At 41.1% G+C, this 13,277-nt stretch overlaps 1 protein-coding gene across 3 annotated transcripts in view; it reads right to left on the bottom strand.

The window, feature by feature from the left end:
- NAPEPLD (N-acyl phosphatidylethanolamine phospholipase D) overlaps window positions 1–13,277 on the bottom strand; it is a 40,617-nt gene that overhangs the window by 21,671 nt on the left and 5,669 nt on the right. For all 3 annotated transcript variants that reach the window (XM_061197629.1, XM_061197630.1, XM_061197631.1), the window contains exon 2: window positions 305–611. In XM_061197629.1, the coding sequence (XP_061053612.1) occupies window positions 305–611 (307 nt within the window). The remainder of the gene's footprint in view (window positions 1–304; window positions 612–13,277) is intronic.

The following is a 13,277-nucleotide window of genomic DNA, read 5'->3' as shown; positions in this document are numbered from 1 at the left end:
CCCGCACCCCCTGCATTGGCAGGCAGACTCCCAACCACTGCGCCACCAGGGAAGCCCCGTTTCCTATATTTTAAGGCATCTGTTCCTACTTCTAGTTGCCACCAGATCAGATCTGGTTATTCACACATGTACTTCGCTGCTCAACTATGAACTTGAAGGCACCTTATTCATGTCATCTCCCCAGAACCTTATCATACAAAAGGGCTCAATTAGCTAACTGGAGTGTCATAATACAATTCACAGCAACGTTAAGTAATACATATATTAAGAGCAAATATGCAGCACTCAAAAAGCCAAATGCTACCTCTTTGGAGCATGGAACACTGCTGTGATCTTTTTCCATCATCAGCCATCTGAGAACATTTGGAATAGAGGGATTTTTCCATGTTGGCCAAGGGTTAACAAATCTCCCATCCTTTCCTTTCTTTGATTTAGTTACATCTTCTTCTAGTCTGTAATCCAGTTTGAAACTCTTCCTGGAAAACCTAGAAGAATCACTTCCTCCAGAATTCCGTGAATTTTGGCGCTTTCTTACTGCTTCTTTAGGATATTGGCAACTTGTCCTCAGGGACTGGGTGCTTTCATTTTCATCCATGTCCTTTCGTGAAGAGCTAAAGAAATGGGGAGGGGGAATATACTGAGTTTAACATAAAGACATTAAAACATACACATAGTATTATTTCTTAACCAATAAAAAATTCCTCAAACTTATAACAATGTCTCTATTAGGCTCAAACTTTCTTCCTGCAAAATACAATTTTAGAATCCAGTATTACTGCTTGCTAAATAGAAAAGGTGTTTGCTTTACTTATTACTGCCAAACCTTTAAAATATTCCTTATGTGCTATAATTCAAAACAAATCTACTCTACCAGCCAGCATTTAAACATATGAAAATTTTCCATTTCAATGACATTCTGTAGAAAAAAGCACCTTCATGAATCTGTAATACTTTCATACCTTCATTTTAAAGTATTATTGTTAATAACATAATAAGAAGGATCGTCTTAGTTCCTCCAAGATACTTCAGTAATTCAAATGACTTACATATGACCCCATTAGGCCTAATTATTTTTACTTTGTAGACAATCTGTTACTAATGCCCCCCAAAAAGTACAATGAGTCCAAATCCCCAGAAAGGAGAGTTGAGAGTTGAGAAACATTAGTTGAGAAACATTTCAATAATGTATTTAAGTGGTTAACAATACAAATTTGAATTAACTCAGATGTAGAACTGCGCATGTAGCCTAGCTCTGTGACCTTAGGCAAGTGTCCTATCCTCTCTGTGCCTTGATTTCTTCATCTGTAAAATGGAGATAATAATACTACCTGCCTCCAAAGGGTTATTGAGAGGACTGAAAAAGCAAATGCAAGTAAAGCACTTAGAACACATATGTAAAATGTATACAGCAAACGTAACATACATGTATGCACATCGTCACATGTATCCCATACATCAGCTCAACAAACGTGAGGGGTTGCTGCTGCCCTTTTCTTTACTGCTCCTACAGCCACTTACACCACTTAACTCAAGGCACTGAAATCCTTGCTTTTGAACTATACAGGATTCCAGACACACAGACACATGAAAGTGAGAAACAGTGCAGTAAGAATATACATTCTTCTTCCATGAATTTCATCTCTTTCCTATTCTATTAAACAAACGTTTGCTTTCTGTTTAGTTTAAGTGTGTTGTGTATACACAATACACAATACTCTTTATAACCCCAAGAAAAATAAGCACAATAACAGAGAAACAAGTATTATTTTTTGACTACAGTGCTGTTTAAATAGAAATATTACCCAGGAAGAAAGGGAAATAACTCAAACCCCAGGATGAGGTACACATACATGTACACTCAACCAGAACTTTTTTCCCCCCAAACTTTCTGGAGTAAATAGTCTATGATCTGGAGAAGAACAGGTGTTAAGAAACCACAGCTCACAAAAGCTGAAGCACCCGCTGCTGCTCAGGCACAGCTGTTAGTGGGACAGCCTGACAGCTAAGGCAGTCTAACCAGTTTTATGTCTTCGGCAAATGACTTAACCTTTCTAGTCCTCAATTGTCTCATCTGTAAAATACCTACTTATCTCAAGTGGGGTTTCAAAGGATTCAAGGACATAATAATGTACGTAAAATGCTTGCCACTCACCCAAGGGCTAATTCTTTTTTCCCTAAACCATCTAAATTCTTTAAATTCTATTAGAAAGCAATGGATCTGGGAGAGTTATCTCAGTTCCTCTTACAGAATCGCTTTACCTGGGTCATAATTACATTCAGGCCGAGGCCTTTACAAAGGGCAGAAACAAAGACCAGCCATTTAAACCTTACTTCACTTAACAGATGAAAATACACAGGTTTAGAGAGTTTAAGTCACTTCTGGACAAGATAATGTCCGATGGCAGAGCTGACCTCACGCCGCCCCTTGTGATGATAAACAGTTTGTGAGATTGTTTGCATTCGTTACACACAGACATAAATATTCATATACATATAAACACACATATGTAGTAATTCTACCAAATATATAATAAAGTATTGGCTCATTGTTTTAAACAATCAAGAAATAAGGGGGAAAAAAGAAAAGGGCACTCTGATTCAAAACCACACAAAAAAGTCAATGCAGGGTCTTCAGACAACATCTAGTTGTCTAGTGTACCTGGGGCATAAGAAGCAAGAGAGGCTTGTGAGAGTCGAGGTGGTAAAGGTGTAAAGGCCGGGATGAAAAGGTTGGGACTGGACTGCGGGCCTGGACGGGGACGTTAAGGGGGTTTGGCTACAGTCAGGCAATGGGGAAACACTAAAGGTACTTAAACAGGGCATATACGGGGAAGACGACTCTGGTCACAGGATATAAACAAAAAGGGAGGGGACTTCCCTGGTGGCTCAGTGGTTAAGAACCCGCCTGCCAATGCAGGGGACACAGGTTCGGGCCCTGGTTGGGGAAGATCCCACATGCCGGGGAGCAACTAAGCCCGCAAGCCACAACTACTGAAGCCCGGGTGCCTAGAGCCCGAGCTCTGCAACGAGAAGCCACTGCAATGAGAAGGCCGCACACTGCAATGAAGAGTAGCCCCCCTTTGCTGCCACCAGAGAAAGCCCACATGCAGCAACAAAGACCCAACACAGCTAAAAATAAATAAATAAAATAAAGATTAAAAAAATTGAAAAAAAAAAAAACAAAAGCAAAAAGGGAGTGGCTAAAAACTGGAGCCAGGGACATAAATTAGTAGGAAACCGAAGAAACCCAGAACATCCACTAATAGCGAGGCCCTATGCTACATGTTTTATACGGTGCATTTAAATTAACGTTCCCAGCAAAATTTCAAGGTAGGTATTATGATCTCATTTTTTAAATGGAAAACTAAGAGGTACATAGCAGCCCAGTCAAAAGATGATGAGGCAGAGACTTCCCTGGTGGTCCAGTGGCTAAGACTCTGCACTCCCAATGCAGAGGGCCCGGGTTCGACCTCACATGCCGCAACTAAGAGTTCACATGCCACAGCTAAAGATCCCACACGCCGCAACTAAAGATCCTGCATGCCGCAACGAAGATCCCACGTTCCACAACTAAGACCCAGTACAGCCAAATAAATAAGTAAATAAAATATTAAAAAAAAAAAAAAAGATGATGAGGCAGTGACAGTGAGAAGGGAAAGAATAATTCCAAGAGACAATAAAGAAGCTGAATCCCTAAGAATTGAGAGTCTCTGGATGGTGGCAAACTTTGGCCACTTTGCAGGGCAGGTTGGGGAGGGGGTAAAAGTGGGAGGAGCACCACTAGCCCAGTAAGGGAATTAGGGGAAAGTAAGTACATATTTGGAGTGTGGAGGAGAAGGCAGGTCTCTGCCCCAGCGAGTCTGAGGCAGGGTCTGAGACCACAGGGAAGGAAGGATCCAAGAGGAAGTGGGCACTGACACCCAGTACAAACTGATGACTCTGGGGGTGATGAAAGTGAAACAGCAGAGAGGTTTCCAGGGGCCTGGAGATTGAAAGGAGAGTGAAAAATGGGTTTGGTGACTGTTTTCTATCTGGAAAATAAACTTTTTTTAAAGTTGTCTATTCACACGGTCCCCATTTTCTTAACTCCCACTAACTCAGGTTTTCACCCTGGTCAATCCTTGGAAGCAGGTCTCTACCAAAAGCAATCCTTTCTTAACATACCCCAGCTGCAACACACACAAAATCCAGACTTCAGGAGTGAGCTTTTTACAGGCAAATCTGATTCAAAAAAGAAAGAGGGGGGCAGAACCTCCAGAGGATGCCCTTTACTCTCAGAATGAGGGCAAAGGTCAGTAAGATGGTCCATGAGGGTGTGTATTTCTAGCCCCGCCCACACTCTCCTCTGTTCCAAACACAGGCCCTTCATCTATTTCTTCAAATGTATCATGCTCCCGCCTCAGGGCCACCTTGCCATCACAGGACTTTTGCACATGATTTTTTAAAATATCCTTGGGGTGGGAGGAGGGAGTAGCATATGGACATCGATACTCACAGGATTATGTATGACCACAAAATTTGTTCAAAACAACACAAAATGCTGGCACTATGATGCACCATTTCACACTATGCACTCTAAGTGTGAGATGATGGGAAGGAACCAGAAAGACATAACCTGAACTGTGACAACCTCGATTCATTCTTTTGGAGGAAAAGTACTAGAAGTCCGGCTGGTGAATGTGCACAATGATGGGCTCTGTCAACAGGTGGTCCCGTGACCTAGGGAGCACCAGCTCGTGGAGACGTACCAAGCCTGCCTGAGGGCTGGGTCATGAGAAGGCTCCGCATCAAATATCACTCTTCTGGTCACTCGGTAGTAGATACAGCAACAATCTCACAAAGGTCATCCTTAAATATCAAAGATAAAACGACAGGAAAACTAGAACTAAGGAAGACTGGATCCTGCTATGTTAACTAGCTTTCAGCTTTGCAGAATCAGAAAACATATCCAGCTTAACATATCAAGGCTGGAGTTTCCTTAATTAAATGTAGCAGATCTCCCAATTATTTCTTGTTATATATCTGTCTCCAAAGTTAACAACGTTAAATGAAAACTCTGCCTTGACTTCAGGCCAACACTAAGCGCGAGGGGAGGGGCATACCCATGAGTACATGTACACTATCAACAACCTGTGTTTCAAAACGAGGTTCAAAACTTGATGAAGATCTTTACGTTATACTGATTTTCATACAATTTAAGACACCATGAATTTGTAAGGCAGTTATTTTATGTGCCACTAAGAAAGTTAAAATGTTATCAACTATAATTATGTCATGCACTATATGATTCATCCTGATATGGGTGGTGTTAAAACCGGAATAAAATGTCTGTCTTAAAACTAATGAAATACACCATTTTATAGTGTGCTCCTAGGTACTATATATTACGTTTCTGTTTGCTTTGCTTTCCTTTAGCTTTTTAGCAAAACTGGTTGTTAAGTCAATAAACTGAGTTAAAAATGAAATTCACGGAAAAACAAAGCAGTATTTTCTTTGCCGATGCATGTTGTGCACGTAACTCCCATAGAATATTCTCTCTTTTATTATCCAGTGTACTTCCCATGCTTGGGACATATCTGTCCTCCCATCAGTCTCCTAAATGCCTGTGGGGTTAACACCATTCTCAATGGAAATCTGTACTGCATGCGAAGGGAGGGGAGGACAGTTTAACTTTAACCTGCAAAGCCCTGTGCAGACATTTCAATGAACTGGAATAGTTTCATTAGCTATGTTATCCAGCAGTGTATTAAAAGGACCCTTTTCTTCACTAAAGATAGGAGAACAAATATAAAATTGTGAATTCATAGGCAGGAGACAAGATGGCGGAGCAGGAGGACTTGAGCTCATCTCCTCTCATGAAAACACCAAAATCACAGCTAACTGCTGAACCACCATTGACAAAAAAAGACTCGAACCTACAAAAAAAGATATTCTACACCCAAAGACAAAGAAGAAGCCACAACAAGACAGTAGGAGAGGTGCTTTCACAATATAATCAAATCCCATACCTGCCAGGTGGGCAACCCACAAACTGGAAAATTACTATATCACAGAGGATCTCTAACAGAAGACAGAGTTCTGAGCCCCATGTCAGGCTCCCCAGCCTGGGGGTCTGGCATTGGCAGGAGGAGCCCCCAGAGCATTTGGCTTTGAAGGCCAGTGGGGCTTGAGCGCAGAAGCTCCACAGTCCCAGGGGAAACAGAGACTCTACTCTTCGAGGGTGCACACATGGTTTTATGTGCACTGGGACCCAGGGCAAAGCAGTGACTCCATAGAAGCCTGGGCCAGACCTACCTGAGGGTCCTGGAGGGTCTCCTGGGGAGACAGGGTCGGCTGTGGCTCACTGTGGGAACAAGGACACTGGTGACGGAGGCCCCAGGAAATATTCATCAGCGTGAGCTCTCCTGGAGGTCGCCACTTTGGCACCAAGACCTGGCTCCACCAACAGCCTGCAGGCTCCAGCGCTGGGACGCCTCAGGCCAAACAACCAATAGGGTGGGAACACAGCCCCACCCATCAGCAGATAGGCTGCCTAAAGTCGTCCTGACCCCACAGCCGCCTATAAACACACCCCTTGACACGGCCCTGCCCCCCAGACCCAGCTCCACCCACCAGCAGGCAGGCACCAGTCTCTCCCACCAGGAAGCCTGCACAAGCCCCTGGACCAACTTCACCCACCAGAGGGCAGACAGCAGAAGCAAGAAGAACTACAATCCAGATCATCCAGACAGAAAATCAATAAGGAAACAGAGGGCTTAAATGATACATTCAACCAATGGATTTAATTGATACTTATAGAACATTCCATCCAAATGCAGCAGAATACACATTCATGAATGCACATGGAACATTCTCCAGGATTGATCACATGCTGGGCCACAAAGTGAGCCTCAGTAAATCTAAGAAAATTGAAATTGTATCAAGCATCTTCTCTGACCACAACGCTATGAGATAAGAAACTAATCACAGAGGGCTTCCCTGGTGGCGCAGTGGTTGAGAATCTGCCTGCCAATGCAGGGGACACGGGTTTGAGCCCTGGTCTGGGAAGATCCCACATGCTGTGGAGCAACTAGGCCCGTGAGCCACAGCTACTGAGCCTGTGCGTCTGGAGCCTGTGCCCCGCAACAAGAGAGGCCGTGATAGTGAAAGGCCCGCGCACCGCGATGAAGAGTGGCCCCCGCTTGCCACAACTAGAGAAAGCCCTCACATGAAACGAAGACCCAACACAGCCAAAAATAAATAAATAAATAAATAATCCTTCCCTTAAAAAAAGAAAAAAACTAATCACAAAGAAAGAAAACCGTAAAAAAACACGTGGAGGCTAAACAATATGTTACTAAACAACCAATGGATCACTGAGGAAATCAAAAAATACCTAGAGACAAATGACAGTGAAAACATGATGATTCAAAACCTATGTGACATAGCAAAAGCAGTTCTAAGAGGGAAGTTATAGCAATACAGTCTCACCTCAAGAAACAAGAAAAATCTCAAATAACCTAACCTTACACCTAAAGCAACTAGAGAAAGAAGAACAAACAAAACCCAAAGTTAGTAGAAGGGAAGAAATCATAAAGATCAGAGCAGAAATAAATAAAATAGAGACAAAGAACAGAAAAGATAAAAGAATTTGAAGCTGGTTCTTTGAAAAGATAAACAAAATAGATAAACCTTTAGCCAGACTCATCAAGAAAAAAGGGAGAGGGCTCAAATCAATAAAATTAGAAATGAAAAAGGAGGGACTTCCCTGGTGGTCCAGTGGTTAAGACTCCATGCTCCCAATGCAGGGGGCATGGGTTCAATCCCTGGTCGGGGAACTAAGATCCCACATGCTGCATGGTGCAGCCAAAAAAGAAAAAGAAAAAAAAAAAAAAGAAGAAGAAGAAGAAAAAAAAAGAAGTGAAAAAGGAGAAGTTACAATGGACACTACAGAAATACAAAGGATCATAAGAGACTACTGCAAGCAACTATATGCCAATAAAATGGACAACCTAGAAGAAATGGACAAATTCTTAGAAAGGTACAATCTTCCAAGACTGAATCAGGAAGAAATAGAAAATATGACCAGACCTATCACAAGTACTGAAATTGAAACTGTGATTTAAAACTTTCAACAAGCAAAAGTCCAAGACCAGATGGCTTCACAGGCGAAGTCTATCAAACATTTAGAGAAGAGTTAACACCTATCCTTCTGAAACTATTCCCAAAAATTGCAGAGGAAGGAACACTCCCAAGCTCATTCTATGAGGACACCGTTACCCTGATACCGAAACCAGACCAAGATACCACACAAAAAAGAAAATCACAGGCCAATATCACTGATGAGCATAGACACAAAAATCCTCAATAAAATACTAGCAAACAGAATCCAACAATACATTAAAAGGATCGTACACCATGATCAAGTGGGAATCATCCCAGGGAGGCAAGGATTTTTCAGTATCAACAAAGCAATCAGTACAATACACCACATTAACAAATTGAAAAATAAAAACCATATGATCATCTCAATAGATGCAGAAAAAGCGTTTGACAAAATTCAACACCTATTTATTATAAAAACTTTCCAGAAAATGGGCATAGAGGGAACCTACATCAACATAATAAAGGCCATATATGACGAACCCACAGCTAATATCATACTCAATGGTGAAAAGCTGAAAGCATTTCCTCTAAGATCAGGAACAAGACAAGGATGTCCACTCTCACCACTTTTATTCAACATTGTTTTGCAAGTCCTAGCCATGGCACAGACAAGGAAAAGAAATAAAAGGAATCCAAATTGGAAAAGAAGAAGTAAAACTGTCACTGTTTGCAGATGACATGATACTATACATAGAAAATCCTAAAGATGCCGCCAGAAAACTACTAGAGCTCATCAGTGAATTTAGGAAAGTTGCAGGATACAAAATTAATACAGAGAAATCTCTTGCATTTCTATACACTAACAATGAAAGATCAGAAAGAGAAATTAAGGAAACAATCCCATTTACTATCGCATCAAAAAGAATAAAATACCTAGGAATAAATCTACCTAAGGAGGCAAAAGACCTATACTCCAAAAACTATAAGACACTGATGAAAGAAATCGAAGATGACACAAACAGATGGAAAGATATACCATGTTGTTGGATTGGAAGAATCAATATTGTCAAAATGACTATACTACCCAAGGCAATCTACAGACTCATTGCAATCCCTATCAAATTACCAATGGCATTTTTCACAGAACTAGAACAAAAAAATTTTTAATTTATATGGAGACACAAAAGGTCCCGAATAGCCAAAGCAATCCTGAGAAAGAAAAACGGAGCTGGAGGCATCAGGCTCCCTGACTTCAGACCATACTACAAAGCTACAGTCATCAAAACAGTATGGTACTGGCACAAAAACAAATATAGATCAATGGAACAGGATAGAAAGCCCAGAAATAAACCCATGCACCTATGCTCAATTAATCTATGACAAAGGAGGCAAGACTATACAATGGAGGAAAGATAGTCTCTTCAGTAAGTGGTGCTGGGAAAACTGGACAGCTACATGTAAAAGAATGAAACTAGAACATTCTCTAACACCATACACAAAAATAAACTCGAAATGGATTAAAGACCTAAATGTAAGACCGGACACTATAAAACTCTTAGAGGAAAACACAGGCAGAACACTCTTTGACATAAATCACAGCAGTATCTTTTTGGGTCTACCTCCTAAGGTAATGAAAATAAAAATGAAAGTAAACCAATGGGACCTAATTAAACTTAAAAGCTTTTGTACAGCAAAGGAAACCATAAATAAAATGAAAAGACAACCTACAGAATGGGAGAAAATATTTGCAAATGAGGAGACCGACAAGGGATTAATCTCCGAAATACAGAAACAGCTCATGAAGCTCAATATCAACAAAATAAACAACCCAATCAAAAAATGGGCAGAAGATCCAAAGACATTTCTCCAAAAAAGACATACAGATGGCCATAAAGCACATGAAATGATAATCGCTAATTATTAGAGAAATGCAAATCAAAACTACAATGAGGTATCACCTAACACCAGTCAGAATGGCCATCATCAAAAAGTCTACAAATTCTGGAGAGGATGTGGAGAAAAGAGAACCCTCCTACACTGTTGGTGGGAATGTAAATTGGTGCAGCCACTATGCAGATCAGTACAGAGGTTCCTTAAAAAACTAAAAATAGAACTACCATATGATCCAGGAATTCCACTCCCGGGCATATATCTGAAGAAAACCATAATTCTAAAAGATACATGCACCCCAATGTTCACTGCAGCACTATTTACAATAGCCAAGACAGGGAAGCAACCTAGATGTCCATCAACAGAGGAATGGATAAAGATGTGGTATGTATATACAATGGAATATTACTCATCCATTAAAAAAATGAAATAATGCCACTTGCAGCAACATGGATGAACCTAGAGATGATCATACTAAGTGAAGTAAGTCAGACAAAGACAAATATCATGTATCACTTATGTTGGAATCTAAAAGGATGACACGAATGAACTTATTTACAAAACAGAAACAGACTCACAGACTTTGAAAACAAACTTATGGTTACCAAAGGGGAAGGGGGGGGGATAAATTAGGAGGTTGGGATTAACAATATATACACTACTATATATAAAATACTCAACAAGGACCTACTTTATAGCATAGGGAACTCTACTCAAAATTCTGTAATAACCTATATGAGAAAAGAATCTGAAAAAGAATAGATACATGTGTATGTATAACTGAATCACTTGGCTGTACACCTGAAACTAACACAACATTATAAACCAATTATACTCCAGTAAAGATGTTAATTAAAAAAGAAAAACAAACAACAACCTGTGATTCTCAATTCTGGCTGCACAGCAGAATTACCTGTGGAGCTTTTTAAACTACACTGGAGGCTCCTGAATCCAAATGGCAGGTGGGGATTCCCCAGGTAGTTTTTAAAAGCTCTGTGGGTGATTCTGATATGTAGGCAGGGTTGAGAACAACTACTTTCAATCAGCCGTTGGCATGAAGGTAGCACAGGCATTTAGGAAGGACCAAAGGGACTTTCTGGTACCCCAGAATTTATGCTAGCAGAGCAGCTGCCAACAATAAAGCCTACTCTTCCTCCCTGTCCTGCACCCCAAGTTATAAAGGTGGCCTAACCTCAAGGTGGCTACACAGTACTAGGACTGGGAAGACTACACTGCTAAGGATAAAGTTTGATAGGTCACAGGCTTCTACTCAGTCCAGCTGAGTCACAAATTCAACTCTGTGTGCTCAGGAAGCCAAACCAAAAAAACAGGAACCACACTCAGTAATAACTGACACCGTCTATAATAACCCACAGCAGCCTGTACATCGTGAGTGCTCAATAACTATTTATTGACTGAATAAATGAACAGGAGCTTAAATCCTAATCACTCTTCACTGAGTCAGAGTTAATTGTTTCTGAGAGAATCTGCTGGGAATAAAACTACAGGAGAAGCAAAAGTAACCAAAGGACAATGAGACAAAATTCAACAAAGGGCATTCCCACTAAGTCTACTAATTATGGAGATAAAAATTGAAAAATCTTAGGGAATACTTCAGTAGTTGAATTCTGTGGTGGTAAAGTGGTGACAAAGTGGTAGAGACCAGAAAATGCCTACCATAAAATCTAGTCCCCCTTTTCTCCTCAGTAACAGAATGCCAGTTTTACTTAGCGTAGCTATGCACCAGTTAATGACTACATTTCCACACCTTCCAGCTAGGGATGGCCGATGCGATCGAAGCAGAAGTCTTATATGGGAAAGGGAGGCATTCTGGATTCTTCCTGCATCCTGCTGCCTGGAGCCATCTTGAGCCATGAGTATCACGGCCACTTCTAGGAATGGCACAGAGAAGTAGGACTTCAGACAGAGGCCACGTACCAAGCCTGGACCTTGCAACTCTGGACCTCCCCAAACTAATCCTAACTGATACAATGACCATAACCTGGAAGTTTAGGGAAGCTATTTTACACAAGGTAACTATCCAAAACTAGAGCCTTCCTAATCCAAACATGGGTACACAGAGCAGCACACACGACTACTATAGGTATATCGTTTATTGAGCACTTGTATGTGTCAGACACTTTACACACATTCATTACCTCATTTCATCCTCACAACATTCCCTCAAGGTAGATAGATATTATCGTCACGTCACAGGCAACATACCAGAGGTTCACAGAGGTTAATAGCTTACCTAAAGTCAAAAAGCTGGTAATAGTTGGACCTGGAAATCCAACCCAAGTTGATCAGACTCCAAAATCCATGCTCTTTCCGCTAATCATGTTGAATATGCAAGGAAAATCCAATAAATTTATCTTAAACAGATACCTAGGTTCTAAAGTTAGTTGCATACAACCAACAGTATGGTCTCACTGACAAGGCTAGCCTTTCTTGCTTTCAACAATGTCTTTTTTCTCCCCTTTCAAAGTAAACAGCACTTAGTAGACACTCAATAAATACCGTTCCCTTATTTTTCTTTTTATAAATGTATTTATTTATATTTTATTATTTTTTTGGCTGTGTTGGGTCTTCGTTGCGGCGAGCGGGGGCTACTCTTCATTGCGGTGCGTCTGCTTCTCATTGCAGTGGCTTCTCTTGTTGCGGAGCACGGGCTCTAGGCACGCGGGCTTCAGTAGTTGTGGCTCGTGGGCTTCTAGAGTCAGGCGCAGTAGTTGCGGCGCATGGGCTTAGCTGCTCCGTGGCATGTGGGATCTTCCCGGACTAGGGCTCGAACCTGTGTCCCTTGCATTGGCAGGTGGATTCTTAACCACTGCCCCACCAGGGAAGCCCTATAATTGCCCTTTTAATATTACACGGCGATTTCAAATGATGTAACTATCCTATTTAATTGCTAAATTATTTTCGTTTAAAGTTACACAGAAAAGAATAATAAATTAGTCCTATATTTCAGTCATATAAACAGAAAATATACATGGGGCCTTGAAGATATTTTCCTTGCCTTGAAAAGATGCCTTTGAGTTCATCCAGCATATAACCACCTAGCATTTTATCCTTCCAGCTGGAAGAATTTTTAATCAAGTCCAATGGAGAGACACTTTCAGGTAAGAGGATCAACACCTCGGGGCTTTCCCAGTTTTAGCACTGAAAGTCCTGTATCCTGGGAATGCCCTCAGTCCTGGGAAAACCTGGAAGATTGATCACTCTGCGGCCTCAGGGTACCATATATATGCATAGTAATGTCTTCAACAAAATGTATTAAAATGTGGGCAGTGTATACTAAA

The sequence above is a fragment of the Eubalaena glacialis genome, chromosome 8 (genome assembly GCF_028564815.1).
Source record: "Eubalaena glacialis isolate mEubGla1 chromosome 8, mEubGla1.1.hap2.+ XY, whole genome shotgun sequence".
NCBI classification, from domain to species: Eukaryota; Metazoa; Chordata; class Mammalia; order Artiodactyla; family Balaenidae; genus Eubalaena; species Eubalaena glacialis.
Note: the sequence above shows the minus strand (reverse complement) of the source record. Positions and strands in the feature narration are given on the sequence as shown.